Source organism: Triticum aestivum, chromosome 2D (genome assembly GCF_018294505.1).
Source record: "Triticum aestivum cultivar Chinese Spring chromosome 2D, IWGSC CS RefSeq v2.1, whole genome shotgun sequence".
Lineage (NCBI taxonomy): Eukaryota > Viridiplantae > Streptophyta > Magnoliopsida > Poales > Poaceae > Triticum > Triticum aestivum.
Genome location: NC_057799.1, coordinates 417200658 through 417227236, shown reverse-complemented (window position 1 = coordinate 417227236; position 26579 = coordinate 417200658). Strand labels below are relative to the sequence as shown.

General features: G+C 47.1%; 3 protein-coding genes and 1 pseudogene across 4 annotated transcripts; 2 read left to right on the top strand and 2 right to left on the bottom strand.

Annotated features, from left to right (window-relative positions):
- The first annotated feature begins 603 nt into the window (after positions 1 to 603).
- Positions 604 to 3148, top strand: LOC123053531 (uncharacterized). Of its 2 annotated transcripts, XM_044476995.1 has the most exons (4): positions 604 to 1113; positions 1202 to 1650; positions 1756 to 2292; positions 2536 to 3148. In XM_044476995.1, the coding sequence occupies exons 2-4, from the start codon at positions 1618 to 1620 to the stop codon at positions 2974 to 2976; spliced, it is 1011 nt and encodes a 336-aa protein (XP_044332930.1). In that variant the 5' UTR covers positions 604 to 1113; positions 1202 to 1617; the 3' UTR covers positions 2977 to 3148. The 2 variants fall into 2 exon arrangements, with proteins under 2 accessions (XP_044332930.1, XP_044332931.1); XM_044476996.1 differs by having other exon boundaries at positions 604 to 1650.
- A 9582-nt stretch (positions 3149 to 12730) lies between these two features.
- On the bottom strand, positions 12731 to 13421 carry LOC123055812 (glyceraldehyde-3-phosphate dehydrogenase A, chloroplastic-like; annotated as a pseudogene).
- A 1290-nt stretch (positions 13422 to 14711) lies between these two features.
- On the top strand, positions 14712 to 17605 carry LOC123053530 (ran guanine nucleotide release factor). The gene is made up of 7 exons (XM_044476994.1): positions 14712 to 14887; positions 14991 to 15026; positions 15122 to 15259; positions 15525 to 15611; positions 15847 to 15894; positions 15975 to 16051; positions 16947 to 17605. Exons 1-7 carry the CDS (start codon positions 14813 to 14815, stop codon positions 17092 to 17094), a joined length of 609 nt encoding a protein of 202 aa, XP_044332929.1. The 5' UTR covers positions 14712 to 14812; the 3' UTR covers positions 17095 to 17605.
- Positions 17606 to 18075: 470 nt separating this feature from the next.
- Positions 18076 to 20056, bottom strand: LOC123053529 (glyceraldehyde-3-phosphate dehydrogenase A, chloroplastic). Its single transcript, XM_044476993.1, has 4 exons — positions 19799 to 20056; positions 19597 to 19704; positions 18959 to 19511; positions 18076 to 18872 (listed from the first exon to the last, which is right to left on the bottom strand). Exons 1-4 carry the CDS (start codon positions 19838 to 19840, stop codon positions 18370 to 18372), a joined length of 1206 nt encoding a protein of 401 aa, XP_044332928.1. The 5' UTR covers positions 19841 to 20056; the 3' UTR covers positions 18076 to 18369.
- Between the last annotated feature and the right edge of the window lie 6523 nt (positions 20057 to 26579).

Below are 26579 nucleotides of genomic sequence, written 5' to 3'. Positions count from 1 at the left end.
GGGGGGGGGAGGGAGGGAAGAGCGTGCGGAGAAGAAGAGGAGCGCACCGCGCGAGGAAGGGCAGGGTAGCCGCTGGAGCCGGAGCGACTAGCGGCGGGGAGGTGTACGCCGGCGTCGGAGTAACGCACGACGGGGCGGCTCTCTCGCTCTCGCTCACGCAGATGTTTTGTCAAACACAGAGCTGCTCGCGAAAATGAAAGAGAAAGAGTCGTGCTGTAAAGTCACATGATAATTCGCTGGATGTGGTTCCCCTAAAAAAAAGATAATTCGCTGGCTGTGGTCCCCTAAGAAAAAATTTAATTCGCTGGATGTGGTAGCATAAGACTAGCCACAATGGGTAGTAACATAGAGTAGTAACATGCCCATGTTACTATTCTATGTTACTACCTCTATAGTGGGAAGTAAGATATGCGTGGTAACATGCAATACTTTATTTATTATGCTATAGACTCATCTTGCTTTGATATGTGTGATGTTACAGTAACTAGCTAAGTTACTAGAACTACCTCTCTCTTCATTAACCCATTGCCACATAGACAAATTTGCTCAGAGTTGGACTTGAAGTTACTACTGATGTTACTACCACTGTGGCTAGTCTAAGAGGAACCCTAGCCGATCGTGGGGATCCGCAGGCGCCGCCCCTCCCCTGCGGCAACACCTACCCCTTCCCTGCTCCGCTCCCGCCTGCCACCACCACTCTCCCCCGCCGCCATCCCCCGCGACAGCCCGCTGCCCCATACCTCCCGTCCTGCTCCGGCCACCACGACTCTCCTCCGTCGTCATCCCCTGCGACAGCCCCCTACCCCACACCTCCCGTCCGGCTCCGGCCACCACGATCTCCTGCGGCGGTCCCCTACCCCACACCTGCCGTCCGGCGCCAACCCCTGCGACAGCCCCCTATCCAATACCTGCCGTTCGCCGCTGGCCACCACACCATCCCTTGCGACAGCCCCCACTGCAACCCCTGCCATCCGCCGCCGGCCTCCATCGCTCTCCTTCGTCGCCACCTCCGCTGCCTGGGTTAATATGCCTGGCTGCGTTTCGGGCGAAATAATCTCGCGGGAGACGGAGTTGATTTGCTTCTGTTCGTGCGGCAGGCGCAGTCTAAAAGGAGTAATTTTTTTTCCGGAGGAGTCTGTCTGTTGAGAAGTTGTAATCGGGATCCTCTTCCTCTCCTCTAATAATCTCCTCCCTTTTGTAGGAATTGTGCAATCGGGGAAGAGAAGAGATAAATTTCTGTTTGTGCGGCAAGGGCTGTCCAAAAGGAGGAATTTTTCCGGGTCTATTAAGGAGTTGTAATCAGGATCCTCCCCCCTCTCCTTTAATATCTCCTCCCTTCTGGACTAGAGCTGGCCTTAATAAATAGAGAGTCGGAGGAGTAGGAAGGGCCCCTCGTCGATCGAATAAGTTGGCGTCCCTGATTTGATTTTTGCCGGCGATTAGTCTCCTTTCTTGCGCCGGCCTAAATAAGCAGAGGAGGAGTAGTAGGGGGGATTCGAATATGGGCAGATCAGGCATCTGCCGCTTGTCGCAGATCCAATAAGGTCGATCCAAATAGTTCAGGCGTCTCATCATCAAGAACAGTTTTTTCAACAAGACCAGTTGATCTGATCAGCCATGACGAAGAAAAGACGTCACCGCAGAAACAACGTAAGTTTTGTTTCTGTTTTGTTTCTGTTGTGCCTGATTGATATTTGTACTATGTACTAGTACAAACGAAAGGTTCTTCTAAAGACTGACTATTTGTTGTCCCAGGTAAATGCAACACAGAAAGCAACTCTCAACAAAGACGCTGCTGGCAGCGAAGAAGTCGGAGACAGGCTTAGCAAGCTGCCTAATGACATTCTACTCAACATTCTGGAGAGGGTGGACACGCTCGATGCATTTGCTGGCCTCAAGCGCCTGTGGCTGCGCAATATGAGGTTTGGTGAAAGTGACATACCCAACATCCTCAGCACTTGCAAGCTCTTGGAGTCTTTGCATTTAACCAATTGCGACTCGGGGATGAATTCTGTGGTGCAACTAGAACATGCTAAACTTACTGAGCTCGAGGTCAAGTATGGGAAATTTGAGATAGTTGAGCTGACATGTCTACCAAAACTCCAACGGGTGAGCTATAAGGGCTGGTTCAACTCTCATAAAGGTCCCCTGTATTTTGGTTTTGTACCACAGCTTTCAAAGTTGAGGCTTACTAAAATTGGCACCCGACCAACTAGGACTCTTGAGTTAAGTCAGCTCCTTGATAATGTTCCTCACATAGGCAACCTGCATCTGGATTTTCAAAGTGAAAAGGTACTAATTAGCCATTTGAATCATACCTGTCCATTCTCACTCTATATATGATGGTTATATGTAATACTCCCTCCGTTCCATATTAAGTGTCACTGATTTAGTACAAAGTTGTAATAAATCAGCTACACACAATATGGAACGGAGGGAGTAACAGTAGTAGCTTAAGTTGGTCTTCTCCACCAGTTGAGACTGTGATTTATATGCAACTTGCACTCAGTTTGTAAATTGTTTTTTCTTTCCCAGATTTGGGTTCTGCCAGAAAGCCCGAAGCTGCTCAGGCCTGTGCTCAGCCAACTACAGCAGGTGAATCTGGACAATCTTTCTGAAGGATGTGATTTAGCTTGGACAATGTTTATTCTTGAAGCTGCACCGTCCCTAAAAGAGCTCTGCATCACAGTCTTGGATCATTGGTGCAATATGGTGATGAGAGACAAAGAGTTCCGGAAGAACAATGGTTTCTGTGAAAAGGCAGACGTGGAGTGGAAACCACCCCCCCCCCCCCCCCCCCCCCTGATTTCAAGCACAAGAATCTGGTTAAGCTCACCATCTATGGCTTCCAACCCGACGACATCTTTGTGCGATTCATCAGGTGTGTCATGGAACATGCGGTTAATATGGCAGAGATATCTCTGCATGACAGGAAAAAGGTATGTCTGCGCTGTGGTGTCTTGGATCCCGAGATGAAGTACCCATCGAGGTATCCACGGAATGCTGATGAACGCACACATATCACTGAAGAATTGGGGAGGTCTTTGCCTGCTATGGTTCGCTTGTGGACGTAATTGACAAAAAGAGATGTACTACCTAGTAGTCTCTACTCCTAATGTCTCAGTTGGTAGTCTCCGTTCCGGGTTTATTTTCGTCTCACCATTTTCGTCCGGTTTTTTTTTGTCCTCGCTCCCACCTCCCACCTCGACAAAAAATCTCAACAAAAAACGGAGAACCAAAACCCACCTTAGAAGGGAGCGATGCCCCTCGCACGCCAGAGAATCGAACGACAAAAAACCTACGAAGAAAAACCAACGAAAAAACGCCAGAGAATCGAACGACAAAAAACCTACGAAGAAAAACCAACGAAAAAAAACCCTCGAGCTCCGACGGGAACGAGGCTCCCCTTGATCTCAAACAACGCTAGGGTTTGCCCAGCCGCCACGCTCCGCGCTGCCGCCCAAGGCCCGCTCCGCCCCCACCGCTCCCCGCAACGCCACTGCCGGAGGGCCGGCCGGCGAAGCCGCGCCGCGCCCAGGGACGGCAGCGTTGGGGCGGTTCCGTCTCCCTACCTCCTGCCAGAGCCCCCACCCCACCATACGTAGATTTGGCCGGGAGCCCCGCCGCCGATGAGGGCCACACCGGCGATCTCGCGCAACCTACCTGCCTCCTGTTTCCTCTCCGTTCTCCTCCTTCTCTCTCCAACCCTTGTTCATCCGCGGCCGCAGCTCGCCCCGATTCATGGCCCTCTCCTTCCGCCAACTCTGGTCCGTCACCGGTCGTCTGTGGCGCGAGCGTCGCGCCTCCTCCTCAACCTCCTCGATCCGTGATGCCCTAACTGCACTGCGCACTTGCGCCTCGCGAGCCATGGCCACCTTTTGCCGAGCTGCGGGATCGACGTCTGACCGCCACCACGACCGGCCTCTTGCGAAGGTCCCGGTCGCCGTCTCCTGTGCCTTTGGACCTTGGGAGCGACTGGGTGATTATATGCCAGGTAATCTATTTTGCTGAATTTGTTCAGAAGGAAAATCCTTGAGGTACAACACTGACCCGCTTCCTTGCTGTCTCATCTCGGCTGTTTTGGTTGAACTAGCATATGTGCAGGACGATGGGAAGACGAGCTAGAGGCCAAAAGCAATATTGCAACACCATGCGTGAGGAACATGATTCTGCCAGTATTTAAGCATTATACTTGCTAACTGAGAGCTTAATTATCTTTGATGCAACCAGTCCGTCCAAGCATGCAAATGTACGATTCATGTGCCTAGAATCAGTACTTTTGCATGTCTGATGCATATAGAAATATCCAAATTCGGCCATTAATTTCCCTTTTAGTATTTACTAATATTTTTTTTATTGTTTTGGTTGATCCAGAGTTGATTTGGGATGTAGAGATTAAAGAACAGCAAAATCGTAAGCCATCGGGTCAGGACGTCATGTTCAGAATTGTCTTGGCATCTTCCAGTGTGGCGACGATGTTGATTGTCGGGATTTGAAGATAAGTGTGCTCCATACCGTGGCTGAGCCTGTCGGTTTCGCACAGTGGCTGCACGACACCTCATGGACCCGATGTGAAGGTAGCATATGCTATTCTACAGTGCTTGCCCTCTGAAATCTTAATTGTTGGTTGTACAGTTAGTGCTAAACTGCAGTAATCTACTGCACTTGCATCTGAATTGTACATTTAATAAGTTAATACTTGAGAGTTAAGATAGATCAGTAATCTGGTTGGGGCTCTATCGTTAAGATAGATCAGTAATCTGCAAGCATAAAGTCAATGTCCTGCTATGCCGCATAATTACAGTGCTTTCACATTATGGTAAATTTGTTTCCTAGAAGTAAAATCTTTGTTAGTGCCAATTCATGGTGCAGGACAAGTAAGCCATCCACACGAAGTCGGCGGCAGCAAGGGTGTGGGGCGTCGGGAGGAGCATCTGGGTTGAAGGTTCTGGCCCTCGCCATTGAGACTACCGTGGTCGTCGCCGAGTACATCTGGTATGTACGCAACGAACCTCCCTAATGCAATGCCGCTGCTGTTTATTTCATCTTTTGATTGCGGCAGACTATATTCAACGAACCTGCATATTTTGATCAATTATTTTTATTAGATTAGCAATGGGAGCTTACTGTTCAGTGAGGATTTTCCCCCTTAAAGTCATATTGTTAATATCCAAAAAAAATTAATGGGTGGGTGGTGATGTCCCACTGCTTTGCCCTTTTAATTCCAGCACTTAAATAAGAATTGGAGGGCAGACATTGCACAAATGGATCATGTGGCATTTACTATTGTTGTATTATCATATCTAGCATCTCTCTATAAAAAATAAATCTAGCATTAATTTTGAACTTCTGATGATGTAAGGTAAACACAGAGGCATATCTCCGTCATAGTTGCATCCTTTATAGCAGAGATTTTGTTATGAAAAATTTATTTTGTTGATGGAAGCCTTTGTGCTTCTGTCACTTAAGACGTGAAGTTTTTGTAGACAATCTTAGGGCGTGAAGTGGGATGCAACATCTATAGATCTACTGAGACTAAAAGGTGGTTGTTAGTTAGGTTCTGATTGTGCCAATCAATAATACACAATTGTTACTAGGGTTTGGCTAGGGATGCCATCCATCAACTCCTGTTTTAAAGTGTGCTTGTGAGATGCAATCCGATCTCTCTATCTTTCCCGCTGAGATGCAGAGGAGCTCGGTGTTTTAGGGTTTGGCTGTTGCTGCAGGGGAAGGTGGAGCTGCGAGGAAACAAGACAGGTGGACAATGCGACAGGAAGCAAGAATGAATTTCTAATCAATCTACTGTCTCCCTTGAGTCGGAGTGAACGTACCACCTACCATGGTTTTTTTGGTACCTGCTCCCACCTAACGCTCAACCGCGTAGAACCAAAAAAAACTCCTGCTGAGTCCCCCGCCCGCCCCCACACCCTCGCATCATGAGTGAAAAACCATCCACGAAGCGAAGCAAATAAAATCTACGAAAATTAACCAGCGAAAAAAAACACAAACGAATCGCACGCAGGTTCGACGGGGCTCCCCTCGATCTGTTTCCCAGGTCGATCCTCGGGACGCCCCAGCGGCGACAGCCCTTCACCATCGCCGAGATCCGAGAGGAGCCGCCGCCACCGAGGTCCGGGAGGAGCCGCCGCCGCACCGTCTTCCTCCTCCGCCGACCTCCAAGGCACCCTACTCGTGGGACGCCGCCGCCTCGCGGAACCCGAGGGCAGGGCAGGGCGTGATCGCGTTGCGGTCGAGGTCCAAGATCGCCGCCATCGACCTCTGAGATCGCCATCCCTCTCTATTTCTAGTTCGCTGGCCTCTCTCCCTTTTACATCTCTCTTTGGTGCGCGTGCATCGCTGTCGGCGTCCACTATCGGCCGCCTCCGCCGTCGATTGGTGCCCCCATGTCGCTACCGACTTCGACGAGATCTCCTATTTCCAACATATGCAGCCGCCTCGCTGTTCTGGCCCCATGTGCGGCCCCGTGGCTAACCCTAGCCACCTCTATCTCCGACGGTGATGCCTCCTCTTCCTCTTGCAGTCCCATCCTCGTCCTTGCTGGTGCTCCACACGTATATCCGACGGTGACGGCGACCGACGGGCTGTGGGCCTACCAGAGGGCGCGTCAGGCGACAGCGCAAGGCCGCTCGCAGCAGGGCGCGTGGTCGATGCTCACGACAATGGTGGGCGTGAGCATGGCACAGGCAGCGGCCAGGTGCATGCGAGTGGTAGCCGGCGAGGACATGTTGATGTTTATCCGGGCCACACGGTGAGTATTCTCTGTTTATGTGAATAGATCCATCAGCCATAAGGCTGCACCATCTCCAAGTATTTCTGGGTCAATCGCAGTGCAGGATAGATCACAAAGAGAAGACTACCGCTGGTTCGAATGCTCTCTCCTCTTTGCAGTTAATTAAATAGATCTGTTAGCTGCTTAACTGCTACAACTGATTGTATCACCGGCCGGTTACTTTGGGTGAATTGGGCAGAACAAATTACGCCATGTATGTTCCATCTCATTTTGTTCAACACTTGTGCTTTTCGTAATTGGGAGTCTCCAAGTTTTGATTCCATTTATTAGAATGATTGCTACTATCTGCTTGATGAATGGAATGTGAAGATTGTATAAAACAGTAGGATTTTCAGTTTGTATGCTCGTCCAGTAACTGAGTTTTTACAGGTTTCATGATACAGTAATTGTGCAAATGTGTTAGACTTTCTAATTACTTTTGCAGTGCCATTTAATTGTTAAACTTTCTAATGGGCATGCTTCTCAGATCCAAGGCATGGAGAACTCCAAGGAGTTTGCTGACAAGCTGTTCGGGATATGTCGAGGCAGAGGAACATTGAGCCAGATGAAGGCATTAACAAGGATCAGCTCAGAGAGGTCTAGACGTCTAGACGGAGATTACTGACCACATCTTGGACTAAGCTATGTTCAGTTTAAGTCAATCTCCTGATGAAAATTTTCTTTTGGGTGTCTCACATTAACAGGTGGAACATGAACATTGATGGGATGCTCACAGAAGATGAGGTCAAGAAGGTGGCTACGCAAATGATCACAAAGAGAAGACTACCGCTGGTTCGTCTTCCCCGCCCCTTCAACTATGTTCACGTCTGCACATCAATCTATTGATATTGTTTGGGATTTTTTTCCAGGGCCTTTTGATCGACCACGCGATTCAAAAAGCTCTTTAGTGCAGTTTGCAACAAAAAAAATCAGAGGATTGGTCGTTTGTAAGGGTGGATATCTCAGAGGCGGCAGCCACCCGGATTGGAATTTAATTTCAATCTATTTCCCTGTCTGAAGTTTCATACTAGATGGTATGTTCCTATGATGTGATTTGTTTATGGAGATGGAGAGATGTGTAGGAACTTGTTAGTTTACAATTTTGTGATAAGATGAAACTAACTACTGATCTGATATGCTCTTAGAGTTGCAAGTGGTACTATGTTCCTACGCTGCGTCGACCCGAACAGTTGCGAGAGCGAATGAAGCTGCGGTTGCACGGACAAGCTTGTGGAGGTGTTAGTATGCACGCATGCGTCCCTGATTTGGAGCATGCCTCTGGCCTGGTAGGATTCTCGCTCTGCCCCGACCTGAAGGGCGTTCCTCTATCTGTGTCGTGCTCGGGACCATGCACTAATGCAGGTGCGGTTCTTCAGCTTTTCTTTGTCTTTTTCTTGGTATGTATATCTCTCAATCTTGTGAGCCGTGATTTTCATGCTGCCATGTATGCCATTGTGTCCTGTATAATGATTCTTCTTATTATTTTTGAATGGCATAATTATTCTTATTGAGGCAATGCCGCTGCCTAATTTGCTTATAGAAATAACATACTAATTAATACAGGGAGAGAGTACGATTTTTTGACACAATCTGCAGTACCCGTGAGCCTGCCCATAGGTAGATATGGATACATTTTGTAGCTTCCATTCTTGTTTTCTCTCATTAAAATTATGGATTTGGAAACTAATCATGGAGTGTCTAGATTGCCTGCTATATTACCAAGTGCGCTGAAGGAAAAGCTGCTGCCACTGTTGATGACCACTCTAGGTGATATAATTCATGTTTGCTTTGTTGTTTCAGTAACTTCCTGTAGCATATTGGTTCCATCTTTTTTTTGCATCATGGTACATTATTCTCATCTTGATATATATCATTTGGTCAACTGAAGATTTGAGTGCAGGGTAGAATTCTTGGTTGATTTTAGAATTTCGTTGTTGATTAGTTGGCCAACAGACTTTTATGAAATTCAAGGCGTCATTTAGTGTACTATATGTCATATTTGTCTTATTTCTATACTCACAATATTTCCGCATCATCTGAACAAATGATGCTAAATTGATATAATCATTTTGGATCAGTGTCATCTTCTCAATGCTGAACAGCCAAAATATATACATAGTGAGCATTCCGCCGCACATGCTCATACGTCATATTTATGTACTGTTTACCACGGCAAAAATTGGTCAAACATTTAAACATTTCTACTGTTTAACACAACCAAAGTATATACATAATGATCAGTCCTCCGCTGCACGTTAGATCCAGCCTCCCTCCCTTGACACCATTCTTCTTACTTATTATTATTTATTTTAAAAATATCTTTAGTTTTATTTTCTAGCTACTTCAATTCATTTGTATATGGTTAGTTCCATCGCACTACGAGGATGATCCATGGCTGGTCGCGGACGATCACCTGCGAGGATGATTCATGGCCGATTGGGAATGGTCAGTTCCATCACACTGCGAGGAGATGATTCATGGCCAGTCGGGGATGGTCACCTGCGGTGAGCACAAGTACCTCCTCCATATCCTCCCTATACTAGCACCCTTGGCGATGAAAATGACAGCCAGGAGAATCCCTCCTTCACACCTCTTTTTCATCTCTGTCAGATTGTCCTCTCCAGCAAGGTGTCTATGCATGAATCATATTTATGATTTCTTTGCATTTTTAACAATTAATATAGATTTTTGTACCCACAGCCCGAAGGCCAACCTTAATACTGGACCTTGAAAGGGGCATGTGGCCAACCATGCCGGAGGACGCAGAGGAGTTGTTTGGGAATGTTATCATCAGAGGACCCAAGAAGCAACCCACCATGGATGCATGGACCAACCACGCAAGTCCATTGTGAGTTTGATGCTTCTCATGTGTTCACTGTGGTGCAATGAAGATCTGATGGGCAATGGTCTCATGACATTTCCTTTCTGAAAACTTAAATTTATAGCTTGCAATCCATCTGTGGCGAGGGTTCATGACAGACAAGCCAATAGATTTGGGGGTCCACTTCCCGGTGAAACAAATGTTCATTGCGGACAATACGAAGACAATGATTGGTACAATGAGGTGAATATATTAGAATTTTTATTCTTCTCTCTCCATGTCTATGTTTGTGCTTGATCAACTGTCCACTTAATGATTTTAGTTGTACAAAGTCCTAAGCCGGTCTCACTAGGTCGTACCCAGTGGCGGAGACAGGGGGGACCAGCAGGGGCCCTGGCCCCCCCTAACACCATGATTTTGCATGTAATTTGCTATGAACAGTGGCAAAATTAGTACTAATTTGCTGCTAAAAATCTATTTTTCAACACTTTGGTCCTCCCCAACCAGTTTTAGTAGCACTTGGCCTCCCTTATAGATATTTTCTGGCTCCGCCATTGGTTCGTACTTGTACCACACCGTGGGAAGGTTATGGCCAAGAATGAGCTGGAGGTTATTGCTTTGGCGACGCCGAAGGCCGTTCACGCGAAGAGGAGATGTGCCTGGTGACGAGAAGTCTTAGACCACCGGTGAGTTTTGCTTCCTATCAATTCAGCAGTGTGTGTACATGTTCAGAATTGTTGGCTACAAACACTTGAATTATCTCCAATCATGTACTCCAGGTTCTACCATCTTCCATATTTACCATGTTTTGTCACTTAACAAAATTTACATAACTATTTTGTGTATGTATGCAAAATTCTGGTTTAGAAACTTAATGCAGAATTATGAACAAAATTATCATTCAGTATTAAGAATTTACATTTATCATAAGAAATGGCAAACTCATAGGTATTTCAATCTAGAAATTACAATGCAATGTTCAGGGAAGATGGCGAGCTTCTAATTAGCGGTAACTTTATTCTGTTGAAACCGAAAGATATGGATGAGCCATGATAATGAGTGTTAGGGGATTGGACGGCACGGCGTAAAAAGATATCATTTTTACTAAATAACTTCATTTTCCGCAGAAACTTCCTTGCACTAAACTTACAATATTGGCTTCTCCAGATGTACATAAGCTATTAGCTCTTAGCTCTATTTAATTCCACTCATATTTACGAAAGTGCTCTTTTGATCCCGAGTTCACAATCTCCCTGATGAACAGTAAAATCCAAAAAATTAGTTAAAGAATTCAAAAAAATTCTGGATTTAAACATCGATGAAAGTTTTAACTTCCTGCAAATTTTGGTGATGAAATAACATTGGTGGAGGTCTGGACAAAAAGAAAAAAATCGATGCTCCAAAATGCTTCCGAGAACAAATCTTTTGGAGCGTCGATTTTTTTTGCCCAGACCTACACGAATGTCATTTCATCAAAAGCATTTGCAAGAAGTTAAAACTTTCATAAATTTTTATAAAAAAATCAGATTTTTTATATATTTTTACTGTGTTTTCGGATTTTACAGTTCATCAAGGAGCATGTGAGCTCCGGTTCAAATACTACATGTCTTCATATTTATTCCTATTCTCCTTTTGTCATTTTTTACATCTAGGCATATAGTGTTTTGCTGTGTCTCAAAGTTTTACCTTTTTAAAAGTGATATGTGTTTATATTTTGTGGATGTTTTTGTTGCTGGTATATATTCTCAAGTGATAATCATCATATCTTGTCAATCTCTATGTTATGAGAGGTATAAAAATATAATCGGATCTAAATTTGATAGTATGATACCTTGGCCAATATACTGCATCATGTGAAGGCTGCAAGGTTGCACCTTGGAGTTCAAAATTTGGTGTCTTCGCATTGAAGGATCCAATCCATCGACTTTGGAGTTTGAACATGTCACTTGTGATGGGGAGAGGAAGAGATGACTTGCATACACTGGACAATGAGTATGTTAGCAGCGTGGTGGCTCAGGACTGTACAAGTTGTAGTAGCCCCTTCCCTTATAAATGTTTTGTTTTGATTGGAAGCACCTTATAATTAGCTAATATATGGATTTCATTTACATCGTCTGTCCAAGTATGCGAGGCCCATGAGATGGGCATTAATCACTTCTCCTTTTTGTCAGTATTTTGATAGGGGACCTATGTATATGGGAAGGAGTTAGTATCATGTAAATCGTATCACCAATTTAAGGATCCTCATGTTTTCTTACTTTTCAACACTTATTTGTGATTTTGTTCACAAGTTTTCAATTTCATTCTGTAGAATGAAGATAATATTTTTGTTGTATTTTTTGTCCATGTAGAGGATACAAGACATCATATTAAGTAATCAATTAATGAAATAATGAATTAACTTACGTATGTGTATGTTTATGCCTCGCTTTTTGTCCCTCCTAGCGAGAGGGCGACGATAAGGACGGTTGTCTTCGGGTGTCCCCCAACGTGGTTCACGGGCTGGCGGTGTGAGGAAATGTGTGACTATGGAGGGAGCTCAACAATTGGGCTACAATGATAGGAAGAAAGGATGTGATGGGAAGAGAGTGGTTGATTGCAAATAAAGTGTTAGCTATGTTGCAGCCTACCGGCTGTCTGTTCCGTTTGATGTCCAAACATGCCCAAATATACAAGGAAGAAATGAGCTTCGACCTTGAAGACAACTTTAGTCATTTGTTTAATTCATTTATATGCATTGTATTGTAGCCCGTAGCAACGCACGGGCGGTCTACTAGTAGTACTAGTTTGCAAATCCTCTGAACTATAATTCAGTAGTACTCTTGCTTTCCTTTGAATTGAAGCTATGTGAAGTGTTTGTCTAATGGAGAAAATATTTAGTAAATTTTCAGAGTATTTTGACATTTTTTGGAATTGGATAAGCTCATAGATACTGTTTGTGGCTGCATGAGGTTAAAATTGAGCGCTTGATGCGTTGGGACAAGTTGACATGCTCACTTAATCTTTATGCATACCAGTAGAAATAATAATGGGATAATGCATTGCAATGATTTACGTGTTGTTGTATAAAATCAGAGAAAGAAAGAAGAAAACAAAAGAAAGAAGAAGCTGTTGGGAGCTTGACACTTTGAATTCTCATTACAAAGAATCGATCATCCGTGACGATGGCTGGGGAAAATTTTGAGGAGTCACTTCACAGGGCAATGCGGCGTTCACTTCCATTGGTTGGCGATGGTGTCGGCGAGGTCGACTACCCTCTGGGAGTAACCCCACTCGTCGTACCATGCGATGACCTTACCATGTCGTCTCCCATGACCATGCTGAGCGACCCCACTCGTCGTACCATGCGATGACCTTACCATGTCGTCTCCCATGATCATGCTGAGCGACGCGTCGATGGTGGAGGACACGTCGGAGCACCTGAAATCAATGGACACGAGCGGCTCATGGCAGGCGTCGAGGAAGGCATTGAGCTCGTTGGCCGCGCCGTCGTGGAACGCCTGGTTCACCTCCTCGTCGAGGGTCTTCTTGGAGACCTGCACCGCGAGGTCGACCACGGATACGTTTGGGGGTGGGCACCCGGAGCGATCCCGTTGAGGCCTTGACATGTTTGGCCATCTCCAGGACAGATTGTTGATCATGTCACCAGAGCACCAGTCATTTGGCTATCTCTAATCAGCCCATTGAACTTCCAATGCAAATTGGTTTCCTGCAGTTGCTTATCTGAACAAGACACATGTTAAGTTTCTTCTTAAGCTCTTCAAGGCTAACCTTGTGGTGCTCGAGTGTTGAAAGGCCTTTGTATTCCATTCACATGCTGCCACTCTGTTGATCTGTTCCATCATGTTCAAATTGTCCTCTGAACTGAAACCTGATGCACAGATAGTCGAGCGGATCCATGGCTCAAACCTATGAAAAAAAAACTGTGAATCAAAATACCCCCTTTTAGTTCAGTTAAAACCAAACCAGCCATAAGTCAACTAACCCTAAACCAAAACAAAACCATGGCTTCCCAGCACGGCCGCACTTACCAGATGCACCACTGAATGAATGAAAACAAGAAGAAAACGACCATCTCTGTTGATTTTGAAATCCCCCAAAACCCTACTTAGAACAGAGTAATCAAGCACATAGTGGTTCACTTCTCACACAGAATCGGATGTGGTTACGAACCTGCACGTGTCGCCGGCTCCCAACGCTCAGTTAATGCCGCTGATCGCCGTCCGTCCCGCGGCCGTCGTCGTCAGGGAGAGAACTGAGGGGGCCGCGAAGACAGAGGCTGGGTGGGTCGAAGGCTCGAAGCAGAGGAAGGAGCTAGCTGGGTCGAACCGGTCTTGGTCCCACTGGTCAGGCGCCACATTGGCAAAACCACCCACGGCCGCTTATAAGGCTGGTTGTAATGAGAGTATCATATACTCAATCCATACACTCGTATAATGCATATGGTATTGGTGTATGATACTACCTCCCTAATGCATAGTACTTCTTCCGTTTCTAAATATTTGTCTTTTTAGAGATGTCAAATGAACTATCACATACGGATGTATATAGACATATTTTAGAGTGTAGATTTACTCATTTTGCTCCGTATGTAGTCACTTGTTGAAATGTCTAGAAAAACAAATATTTAGAAATGGAGGGAGTCATATACTAGTACTCCATCTGTTCATAAATATAAGACGTTTTAAGACTTGTATGGTCAGTCTAGAACGTCTTATATTTGTGAACAGAGAAAGTATCATGTAGTACTTTATTTATTGTCATGTATGACACATACTCCTAGTAGCATAGCATTTATTATGATACGGTATCATGATATGATACTCAATCCTCTCTTTCTCCATTTAATTCAATGACACCTCATCAAAATTGTCTACTCCCTCCGTTCCTAAATGTAAGTCTTTGTAGAGCTTCCACTATGAACCACATACGGATGCATATAGATGCATTTTAAGTGTAGATTCATTCATTTTGCTCCGTATGTAGTTCACCTAGTGAAATCTCTACAAAGACTTATATTTAGGAACGGAGGGAGTAGTTGGCATGCATGCATGATACTGGAGTATGATACATTACAACCAGCCTAAACTCGCTCGAATCGCGAACCCGCCCGACCCTCTCCGGCTCTCTCCCCCACCCCCGTCTTCTCCTACGCTCCAGAACCTTGTTTTGCTGTCTAGTCACAGGACTCCCTTGCCAAGATGGCCGGCGAGAGCAGCACCAGGCGCCCCCTCTTCGGCGGCGCCATCTCCACCGCCTTCCCCGCCCGGTTCCAGGTACTGCAAGGCCCTTCTCCATCGCACACATCGCTTGCTCCTCCTCCTCCTGCTCCCGCTGATGCCGTTTCTGTTTAGTTTTGGTACTGTTTGGTTTGGTCAGGATGTGAGCAACATTCGCGAGGTCCCCGACCACCAGGTTCGTCCGATTCCCCCTTACACGGTCTCGTTTGGAGCGCGCTGGTTGATTCGTTCCCTTACTGATCGATGTGTGTGGTTCTGCTGCGTAACCAGGAAGTTTTCGTCGATCCCGCCCGTGAAGAGAGCCTCATCTTCGAGCTGCTCGACCTCAAGGGCGAGGTGGAGGATGGCGGCAGCGCGCTCTGGTTCCTGCGCGACGTCGCCAACGAGCAAGATGCGGGGGATAACTTGGTAATGTCCTGGCTTCACTCTGTGAATAGCTTGGCCACTTGGCCCTATAAATTTCGATTCATTGCCATTAAACAACAGTTCTCCCTGCTTGGCTTTCTGTCCAAAACAACAACCGTATTCTTCTTTCGACAATAAAAGCAGCTGTACTCACGAATTCTTTGCCTGCTTCATGTGCATTGAATGGTCATGAACTCACGGTTGTTAAATTTCCGATCCAAGTGGATTTTACTCATGTTGGTAACTTACCTCTTTTTTTGTCGGTTAGGTGGTCGAGCACTCTGGGACAGTTGAGCTAGCTGGTCTGCGCTCCGGGGAAGCACCTGCAGTGGCTGGAACTGCAATTGGCAAGCTGGTAAGCAAACGTCCTGTGCCATATCCAGATTACCCTGCTCCTTGCCTTCAATCGACCTCCAGTCGATTAGTTTTCACCTGTGCTTCCCTGGATATGATAGCTTTAGTTGCACAAGTCAGCTCAGTCTCATAATTTGATATTTCTGTTCCTTGGCATTCATTATATGATGGCCACTTCACACCGGCAGTGAATAAAATTTTCTTAAGGATCTCACGCTTGATTTCGGCATCTGTAGGCTGTTTCAAAAGGGAGGCAGGGCAGAGAAGCACAGAACATTGTTCGGGTGAGTACACCCATCCCTTGGAATTATGGTTCAACAGTTAATGTTTGTTTTTTCAACTGAGCGTTGGGCTACCTTTGCAGCTTTACTTGGCAAACATACGTCTCAAGAATGCAGCAACTGATGTAGTTATCACTGCATATGAGCCGCTCTTGATAAAGTAAGTTCACTATGACATACTTCCTCTGTTTAATGGAATTTTATAAACCAGTCTTTTATAATATTTTGTTACTTTCTCAAGTATAAAGTCTTGTTCAGATTTATCATCATAGCTAATACTCCGGTAAGATTAATCTTTTATGGAGTATCAACTGATGTAGTTCTCTTTAGTAGAGTACTGTTTATCACCATTTATTAATCTTTGTATGACTTGATTTTACACAGCGATGTGCTTAGGAGAATTATGTATTATTTGGTATAATCTTAACTTGCATAAATCTGATCTATATCGACATGTTTGAATGACGATCATAACTTCTTATGCAGTAGCAATTATGCTTACTAATCATGTGGGTTTTAAACTCCCTTATCTAGTTATCTCTGTCATCTTTATAATAAAGAACGACAATCCTGCCCTGCTCAATTTTTTTTCAGCTCTTTATCTAGGCTACACGTGTTGAATGAAGCTGTATTATCGTAGCAGTATGGTCAATGGCAGAACTAAAATAGGAAAAAAAAACTTGCTCGGTTGATGAAACAGAAGCCTGTTGTGCTCAGGGCCTCATGTAGTTCCTTCAGTTTTCTACCTAGGCTAGTCATGTTGAATGCTATAATAGTAGTACGGGGAGACCAAAATGCCAAAACTAGATTATATTCAGCTGAAATACAGATGAAACGGTATAATGATGCATAACAAATTCACAAGTAATGTGGAGATAGTCGTAGATCTGAGTGAAAGCAAGTAAAACTAGTATGGGCTAACATATCCAAGTTAACGACTAGCTAGGTTATCGATGCCTTTATTTTAAGCTCAGGTATTATGTTTGTGCTGCCCACTTCTCCAATGTTACAGGCTGCCCCTTGAATGATAAGTTTTTCTGTCATTTTTATTTCAGTCCTTTGAGTGAAAGTGCCCAGGCAGTTGCAGCTGGACCAGCAGTACCCGCAGAACAAGCAGGATGCTTGCCAATGTCGGAGGTCTTCAGACTTGCAGTGATGAACTTCGATGTCCATGATTGGAACCTTTTCAATGGCAGCGGTTGAAGCAGAGAGGGTAACACCTCAGTGCTAGAGTGATTCTTAGGCCCTGTTCGGAACTTGCCCGCTCCGTGGAGTTGGGGAGCTGGGTTTTGGCAGCTCCATAAAATTAAGCTAAAGTCTGGTCCACTCCCGGAGCGGAGTTAAACGAGCCGAGAGAAACCGAACGCAGCCTTAAAAAGGTGTTCTGCAAGAGAGTGTTTGGGGAATGTACTTTCCTTAGCAAAAACTACTCTCTGAATTTTCCTTTAGAGTAGTGTTTCTTTTCCTGAAAGTGCCATCACTTAGTGTATTTAGTGTCATCCGAAGAACCCTGGTTGAAGTTCAATATATCATGTTAGCTTGTACTAGAATTTACTTGAATGGTTCTTAGTACTTGCTATTTCATCGATAAAGACTGCATATGTCTCATCATGGGGCATTGAGTAGAGAGAGCTCAACTCTGAATTCTAAATATCTTGATTCTATTAAGTTAGACACGGGCCATTTGGGTATAGAGATTCGAGATGTTTTGATCCATTTGAGTGCTTCAGAGCGGAACGACACCCCTGTGGTCTGTGCATTGTATGGTCAGCAATATTTATCCCTCATGATTTCCATATATTCTTGACCACTCACACGCTCTGATTGGCACCAAGCATATAGGATGGCAAACATGTGAACCATGATGTCCAACGAAAATACGACCCACAAAAGTTGTGGGTCTACTCTCTAAGTAGTTCATGCCATCATCATCCACCTAGGTTCGCAGATCGCAATCTCTTATCTTGTGAATCAATTTGTGTGGATAACTCTGATAATGAGTTTTCGCAAAAATAACATAAAAACTCTGATAATGGGCTGCATGGTTGTGCTCCCTTAAATTTTGCAATTCCCATCAGAAGTTCAAACTTTTCATTTTATGGTAACTTTCGTGTATGGTTCAAACTTTTCTTTCTGAGTTGATCATGCATGTTTAGATAGCAGTAAAGGTCAAAACGATGGAAATGTTCGAAGAACAAGTTGAATTCTACATCAGAACCTGGCAAACGATAGTACGTATATATTACAGATGCACAGCGTTGAGACTTCCTTTGCAGGAAGTCTATTATAATCCGTGTCTGGACACTGAAAAATCAGAGAAAGAAAAAAGAAGAACAAGAAAAGAAAGGAAAAAAAAAGAAGCTGTTGGGAGCTCGATACTCTGAATTCTCATTACAAAGAATCGATCATCCGTGACGATGGCTGGGGAAAATTTCGAGAGGAGTCACTTCACAGGGCAATGCCGCCGCCGTCCGGCGTTCACTTCCATTGGTTGGCGACGATGTCGGCGAGGTCGACGACCCTCTGGGAGTAACCCCACTCGTTGTCGTACCACGCGATGACCTTGACCATGTCGTCGCCCATGACCATGCTGAGCGACGCGTCGATGGTGGAGGACACGTCGGAGCACCGGAAGTCGACGGACACGAGCGGCTCGTCGCAGACGTCGAGGATGCCCTTGAGCTCGTTGGCGGCGGCGTCGCGGAACGCCTGGTTCACCTCCTCGGCGAGGGTCTTCTTGGAGACCTGCACCACGAGGTCGACGACGGACACGTTGGGGGTGGGCACCCGGAGCGCGATCCCGTTGAGCTTGCCCTTGAGGTTGGGGAGCACCAGCGCCACGGCCTTGGCCGCGCCGGTGGAGGTGGGCACGATGTTGAGCGCGGCGGCGCGGGCACGGCGCAGGTCGCGGTGGCTCGCGTCCAGTAGCCTCTGGTCGCCGGTGTATGAGTGGGTGGTGGTCATGGTTCCCTTGATGATGCCTGCGCCATAGCCGCCGCCATTTTTTTAGTTACTTAAAGAAGTTGATTCAGTGGAGACTTGAGAGACAGAGGGGACGGGCACGTACCGAACTTTTGGTCGAGCACCTTGACGAAGGGGGCGAGGCAGTTGGTGGTGCAGGAGGCGTTGCTGATGATGGTGTCGGCGTGGGTGTAGAGGTCGGCGTTGACGCCGCAGACGTAGGTGGGGATGTCGCCCTTGCCGGGTGCGGTGATGAGCACCTTCTTGGCGCCGGCCTCGAGATGCTTGCCCGCGCCGGCGCGGTCGACGAAGACGCCGGTGCCCTCGATGACGAGGTCGATGCCCATCTCGCCCCACGGCAGGTTGGAGGGGTTGCGGTCGGACACCACCTTGATCACCTTGCCGTCCACGGAGATGGCGTTGTCGCCCACGGGCTTGACGTCCGCGTCGAAGATGCCCAGCGTGGAGTCGTACTTGAGGAGGTGGGACGCCTGCTTCACGCCTCCGGTGTCGTTGATGGCGATCACCTCCAGCGGCGAGCTGTCGCCGCGCCCGTGCCAGCACCGCAGGAAGTTGCGCCCGATGCGCCCGAACCCGTTGATCGCCACCTTGAGCTTGGCCTCCGTCGGCGCCTTCCGCGACCCGCCGCTGGTGCTCACCTGCAAGCACAGCACCGCCGCGTCACGCACACACGCTCCCATGGCACGCGACCAAGCAAGCTACATTCCACCGATCATGTCATACCGCGTATGTCCTGAAGGAGACCGCGGACATGAAGTCGTCGGAGGTGGCATTCCGCCGGAGCGGCAGCGACGACGAGCTCCTCAGCCCGGAGAACTCCAGCATGCCCCCCTGGATCGAGTTGGACGCAAATCACTTACATAACCGTGCGTGACAAACATGGAAGAACTGTAGGACGCAAGCATGGAATGGAACGTGGACATACCTGGAGTGGCGCCATGGCGGTGGAGAGCATGGGCGACGCCATGTCCAAAGGATCTGATCAGATAGGGGGGAAGATCAAGGACGGTGAGGCGGGCGTGGCTGTATATACGAGTTAGGGGATTGGAGCTTGTGGTGCACGCGGGGTGGGAATTGAGATCGTGAGGCCGCGATTGGGCGAGAGATGAGATTTTGGATAGCCCAATGTATGGCTGCCAGTGCCCGCCATCGCGGCTCCCACACTTCGCTATTCCGGTCGATATGTGGCTTTTCTCTTCTTCGTTCATGTGACCCTTCCTTTGTCATGTGCCTGATCGCATATAGTTTCCTTTTTTATTTCTTTTGTGATTATTTGTTGCAATGTACATCCATCCTGTATTGTTGATGTAATGCCCGCTCGATGGATATTCTGCGTTCCATCCTCTGGACGTCGAGCAGAGCACCGTTCCGATCGGAGTTTCGGGGGTGACTCGACAAAGTTAAACGTTATGAGCTGGCCATATAAAGATTGTCAATAACGGGTCGTCAGGAAGCTGAGGACTTCTGAATCATGGCAGTTGAAGTAAAGCCTTTTTCATTCGCAAAAGGAAAAAGTAAAGCCTTTTCACCTTTCCTTGCCCCTGTTCTCTGGCGGAGACACGAGGGCTGGCGCCGGCACTGCTCTCTTCAGCTCTGCTTTTTAGAGCATCTTCAGCCGTTGACTCCCCAGGACGCATAAAAATCGCCCCTGGGGCGAGCCGGCGATACAATCGGCGCTGGAGGCGGTTGGGTATCCAACCGTCGCCCCCAGGCACCGATATTGCCTCATTTTTCGGCCCACTTTCGGCGAATAAAGGGCCCATATGGGCGAGAATATGCCCATATTCGGCGCGGTTCGTCGTGGTTCGGCGTTCAATTATCAACATAAATATTTTTTTATCACATAGTTCATCATAGAAAATCAAATACTTCAACAAAATAGTGCAACAACAAATCATTCAATACAAATTATATAGTTCAACAAATAAAAACTCATCACACGTCGCGCCCGGCTTCGCCCTTGAGCCTCTATAGGTGATCCATCAGATCCTGCTGCAGTTGATGATGCACCTGTGGGTCTCGGATCTCCTGACGCATAGTGAGGTAGGCAGTCCAGGTTGCCGGTAGCTGGTGATCAACTTCGGCTAGAGGACCCTGCCTGTAGTATGGTTCAGTATCAAACACTGGCTCTTCTTGCTCGCTCTCGATGATCATGTTGTGCAAGATGACACAGCAAGTCATGATCTCCCACATTTGATCTTTCGACCAGGTCTGAGCAGGGTACCGGACAACAGCAAATCGAGATTAGAGCACACCAAATGCCCGCTCAACATCCTTCCAGCAAGCCTCCTGCACCTTGGCAAAGTGGGACTTCTTGCCTCCTGGCACAACGTTTGAGATAGTCTTCACAAATGTAGACCATCTCGGATAGATGCCATCAGCTAGGTAGTACCCCTTGTTGTAGTGGCACCCATTGACCTCGAAGTTCACCGGAGGAGAATGACCTTCAACAAGCTTGGCAAAGACAGGGGAGCACTGCAGCATGTTGATGTCATTGTGAGTTCCTGGCATACCAAAGAAGGAGTGCCAAATCCAGAGGTCCTGTGTGGCCACCGCCTCAAGTACCACACTGCAACCTCCTTTGGCGCCTTTGTACATCCCCTGCCAAGCAAATGGGCAGTTCTCCCATTTCCAATGCATGCAGTCGATGCTTCCAAGCATCCCAGGAAATCCTCTTGCTATATTCTGTGCTAGGATCCGAGCAGTGTCTTCCGCATTGGGTGTTCTCAAGTATTGCGGTCCAAACACTGCCACCACTGCCCGACAGAACTTGTAGAAACACTCAATGCTGGTGGACTCGGCCATGCGCCCATAGTCGTCGAGTGAATCACCGGGAGCTCCGTATGCAAGCATCCTCATCGCTGTCGTGCACTTCCGGATCGAGGTGAATCCAAGTTTGCCGGTGCAATCCATCTTGCGCTTGAAGTAGCTGTCGAACTCCCGGATGGAATTCACAATCCCGAGGAATAGCTTTCGGCTCATCCGATAATGGCGCCGAAATGTTTTGTCGCCGTGAAGTGGAGCATCGGCGAAGTAGTCGGAGTAGAGCATGCAGTAGCCTTCGAGACGATGCCGGTTCTTTGCTTTCACCCGCCCCGGTACCGAGCCACCTCGTCGCGGCTTTTCATTGCTCGCCAGCAGCTGGGCGAGGGCGGCGAGCGCCATGAGTGTTGGGGAACGTAGTAATTTCAAAAAATTTCCTATGCACACGCAAGATCATGGTGATGCATAGCAACGAGAGGGGAGAGTGTCGTCTACGTACCCTCGTAGACAGTTAGCGGAAGCGTTATATCAATGAGGTTGATGTAGTCGTACGTCTTCACGATCCGACCGATCCAAGTACCGAACGCACGGCACCTCTGAGTTCTGCACACGTTCAACTCGATGACGTCCCTCGAACTCCGATCCAGCCGAGCTTTGAGGGAGAGTTCCATCAGCACGACGGCGTGGTGACGATGATGATGTTCTACCGACGCAGGGCTTCGCCTAAGCACCGCTATGATATAATCGAGGTGGATTATGGTGGAGGGGGGCACCGCACACGGCTAAGAGATCAAGAGATCAATTGTTGTGTCTATGGGGTGCCCCCTGGCCACGTATATAAAGGAATGGAGGAGGGGGGAGAGGGCCGGCCCCTATGGCGCGCCCTGGAGGAGTCCTACTCCCACCGGGAGTAGGATTCCCCCCTTCCAAGTAGTAGGAGTAGGAGTCAAGGAAAGGGAAGAGAGAAGAGAAGGAAGGAGGGGCGCAGCCACTCCCCCTAGTCCAATTCGGACTAGGCCTTGGGGGGGGGGGGGGCGCAGCCTCTCCTCTCTCTTTCCCCTAAAGCCCAATAAGGCCCATATACTCCCCGGCGAATTCCGTAACTCTCTGGTACTCCGAAAAATACCCGAATCACTCGGAACCTTTCCTATGTCCGAATATAGTCGTCCAATATATCGATCTTTATGTCTCGACCATTTCGAGACTCCTCGTCATGTCCCCGATCTCATCTGGGACTCCGAACTACCTTCGGTACATCAAAACACATAAACTCATAATATAACCGTCATCGAACTTTAAGCGTGCGGACCCTACGGGTTCGAGAACTATGTAGACATGACCGAGACACGTCTCCGGTCAATAACCAATAGCGGAACCTGGATGCTCATATTGGCTCCCACATATTCTACGAAGATCTTTATCGGTCAAACCGCATAACAACATACGTTGTTCCCTTTGTCATCGGTATGTTACTTGCCCGAGATTCGATCGTCGGTATCTCAATACCTAGTTCAATTTCGTTACTGGCAAGTCTCTTTACTCGTTCCATAATACATCATCCTGCAACTAACTCATTAGTTGCAATGCTTGCAAGGCTTATAGTGATGTGTATTACCGAGTGGGCCCAGAGATACCTCTCCGACAATCGGAGTGACAAATCCTAATCTCGAAATACGCTAACCCAACAAGTACCTTTGGAAGCACCTGTAGAGCACCTTTATAATCACCCAGTTACGTTGTGACGTTTGGTAGCACACAAAGTGTTCCTCCGGTAAACGGGAGTTGCATAATCTCATAGTCATAGGAACATGTATAAGTCATGAAGAAAGCAGTAGCAACATACTAAACGATCGAGTGCTAAGCTAACGGAATAGGTCAAGTCAATCACATCATTCTCCTAATGATGTGATCCCGTTAATCAAATAACAACTCTTTGTCCATGGTTAGGAAACATAACCATCTTTGATTAACGAGCTAGTCAAGTAGAGGCATACTAGTGACACTCTGTTTGTCTATGTATTCACACAAGTATTATGTTTCCGGTTAATACAATTCTAGCATGAATAATAAACATTTATCATGATATAAGGAAATAAATAATAACTTTACTATTGCCTTTAGGGCATATTTCCTTCAATGAGATGCTCTTCTTCCTGGACGTCGGCCTCGGCTTCCTCCTCCAGCAGTGCGGCGAGCGCTTCCTCGTCATCCGAGTCCATCACCGAGGCAGGCAAATCGCCGAACACCTTGCGCCCGGTGGGCGTGTACCCCGCCGCTAAACTACCCCTCCGCGGCCGAAAACGGCGGCGGAAACGCCCAGCTGCTGGTGGAGGAGGCGAACCTCTGCTATTTTTCCGGCGGGGATTGGCTATCTAGCGGTGAAGGGAGGCGGGCGGCGCTGGGATACAGCTAGTGGCGGCCGAGGGCGCGGGGGGTGGGAGGCGAGTCGGGGAAGAAAAACTTGACTTTTCACCTGACGGTGTGGGCCAACCGTGCTTTTCCCTTGCGCCAGAGCCCCTGATCGCCCCCCAGTGCGCCGGGTTCGGCCTGCGGCCGCCGGGCCCAAAAACGGGCCGAACCGGCACTTTTCGGCGTCCTGGGGGCGCGACTGGGGCGTTTTTTGGCGCCGGTGCCGAAAAAGTGGCCTGGGGGGCCTATTGGGGGCGCGGCTGGAGATGCTCTTAGAGCACATGAGCAGGACAGCCAACCTTAATGTTGCTCAATTTTTGTGCAACTACTAAAGAAGAACCTGTCAGCTCACGAGAGCAAGTACTTCTTGCTAGTTGAATGATGCAATCTTTGCTTCATTTCAGGTGAACTGCAGAAAAAGTGGCATGAATTAAATCATCGAGTGGAGCTGTAGATTGACTTCCACTAGTGTCACTATTATAGTAATCATGCTCTTTATTATCTGTGTTGTGCAAACAGGAATACTCAACTACAAATGTTGTGATGGTCAAGAGCATCCGCCAAGTTCTTGGGTTGTATGACACGACTAGCCAAGATGGATTTAATCCCGATATTCACTTTATCAAAAGGCTCTAATGGGTTGGTTCTGAATCTTGCAAGCTGGGAATCAATGAGATGTGTAGACATCTTTGCTGTACTTATTATTGGAATCTTATTTGTTGGTTCTAAATCTTGCAAGCTGGGATCAATGAGATGTGTAGGCATCTTTATTGTACTTATTATTTGAATCTTATTTGTTGGTTCTGAATCTTACAAGCTGAGAAACACGGCATGATGATGCAAAGGACAACAACTATAACAAACAGTTCAAACTTGGTAGTATTATCTGTGTGAAAGTGCAACAAATGTGCTGATCGTGTACGTCCTAAGAATAATAATTCTAATTATTGTGCATGTTGATCCTGTGGCACTGATAGAACGAGCAAATGCATTGGTTGTTTTAAGAATAAATTTCTATTAAAACTAATTAAATTTATGTAAAGTGACCACTAACACTTGTTATTACAGTACCAATACAGACCCGCTCGTGAACCGACGTGTGGCCGGAATAGGTTTCTTAATGGAGGCATTTGAATGCGCCGATGGTGCATGTTCTGCCGGGCGTGCAGCGGGCGAGGGAGGGGCAGTAACTGTTGTCGCATGTACACACTCAGTTTACTGTTGAATCCAGTTCTCCAAGAGCTAAAAACCGAACTGCCGCCGCCGCCTACCCACTCGTTCACTTGAAGAGACTCCAATGGCGATCCGAGGGGTGAGCCTGCTGGATATGGACTTCAGTAAGGAGTTCACCTTTGAGTTCGCCGTTCAGTCCCATGGCTGCACCAAGTTGAATGTGATGTACACCAACGATTCGGACTTGGTGAAGCTCTACCTCGCCTAGTTCAAGCAGTACCTACAGGACGAGAAAGCACAAGGTCACAGGACTAGACCTTGTGCCCATCCATTTGTCTCCTGATAGGGACCAGCGGATCGCCGTCGCCCAGGTATGCGTGCAGGACGAGGTTCTCGTCTACCACTAATGTAGGGCCATCAGAGGTTCTGGAGCATTCGCCTGTTTCATCGGCAGCGCCGACTGCACCTTCGCTACGGTGGAGAGAAGGAAGAACGCGACGATTCGGCCATATGGTGCAACAAGCTTGTCGACCCCTCTGATGCCTCGTCGAGGCCATCATCGACCCCTGCTACGCCAAAATGAAAGAAGACAACGATACCAAGGACCTGAACACGTGGGAGGTACCTCTGAATCTAGCCTACATAACCTACGCGGCCAAGGACGTATACGCATGCTACGACATGTACAGGGGGATCTTGGACATGAGGGCATGTCTGCTTCCCGTAACCGACGAGTATAAGGACAGCCGCAGCATCATGATCAAGCATGCCAGGAAGGTCTAGATGTTGTACTTTATCTATTTAAGCACCTTTATCATCTGAGTGTTTCATGCATTAGCCTATGTGTCGTAATTATCTGTTTTGTCCGAAATATTTCTTCTAAGAACCCATTAACCTGTTTGATTTTTTTAGTGGCTATTTGCTTATGTATGTAACTAGTTCACTCGGTTGCCGTGCTTTGAATATCCTTCCTTCCAACATATTCCCCTTCTCAGGTGGACCCAACAGGTCTTGTACACAGCCATACAGGATGGTCCAAACGCGACACTACGATCAGAGACCCTTTGACGAAACTGTGTGCGATGCCATAATCGCAAACTGTGGTCTAAAAAACCCGTCAAAAAAGGTGCAAAACTTTTGCGATGACAGATGCATCAAACACGGTTCAGATTTTAGTTGCGTGTGCGATGCAGGGCATACAGTTCAGTTCAATTAACTGTTTGGGATGAGGAGGAACAAAAGAAACGGGCAGCCAGATGAAGGTGTGTGCGATATACATCATACGGTTCAGTAGGATGAACTGTGTGTGATTAGGCAACACAATGGAAACGGTTCAACTGAACAAGATGTGTGTGATACGC

Bases quoted from the DNA above. Each gene is read 5' to 3' on its own strand.
- LOC123053531 (XM_044476995.1), top strand. From the start codon at position 1,618: ATGACGAAGAAAAGACGTCACCGCAGAAACAAC. The intron at 1,651-1,755 runs GTAAGTTTTGTT...TTGTTGTCCCAG, and splicing joins GACGTCACCGCAGAAACAAC to GTAAATGCAACACAGAAAGC. The intron at 2,293-2,535 runs GTACTAATTAGC...TTTCTTTCCCAG, and splicing joins TGGATTTTCAAAGTGAAAAG to ATTTGGGTTCTGCCAGAAAG.
- LOC123053530 (XM_044476994.1), top strand. From the start codon at position 14,813: ATGGCCGGCGAGAGCAGCACCAGGCGCCCCCTCTTCGGCGGCGCCATC. The intron at 15,612-15,846 runs GTAAGCAAACGT...CGGCATCTGTAG, and splicing joins GAACTGCAATTGGCAAGCTG to GCTGTTTCAAAAGGGAGGCA. The intron at 15,895-15,974 runs GTGAGTACACCC...CTACCTTTGCAG, and splicing joins AAGCACAGAACATTGTTCGG to CTTTACTTGGCAAACATACG.
- LOC123053529 (XM_044476993.1), bottom strand. From the start codon at position 19,840: ATGGCGTCGCCCATGCTCTCCACCGCCATGGCGCCACTCCAG. The intron at 19,512-19,596 runs GTATGACATGAT...CTGTGCTTGCAG, and splicing joins TCTCCTTCAGGACATACGCG to GTGAGCACCAGCGGCGGGTC. The intron at 18,873-18,958 runs GTACGTGCCCGT...GCTATGGCGCAG, and splicing joins GGTGCTCGACCAAAAGTTCG to GCATCATCAAGGGAACCATG.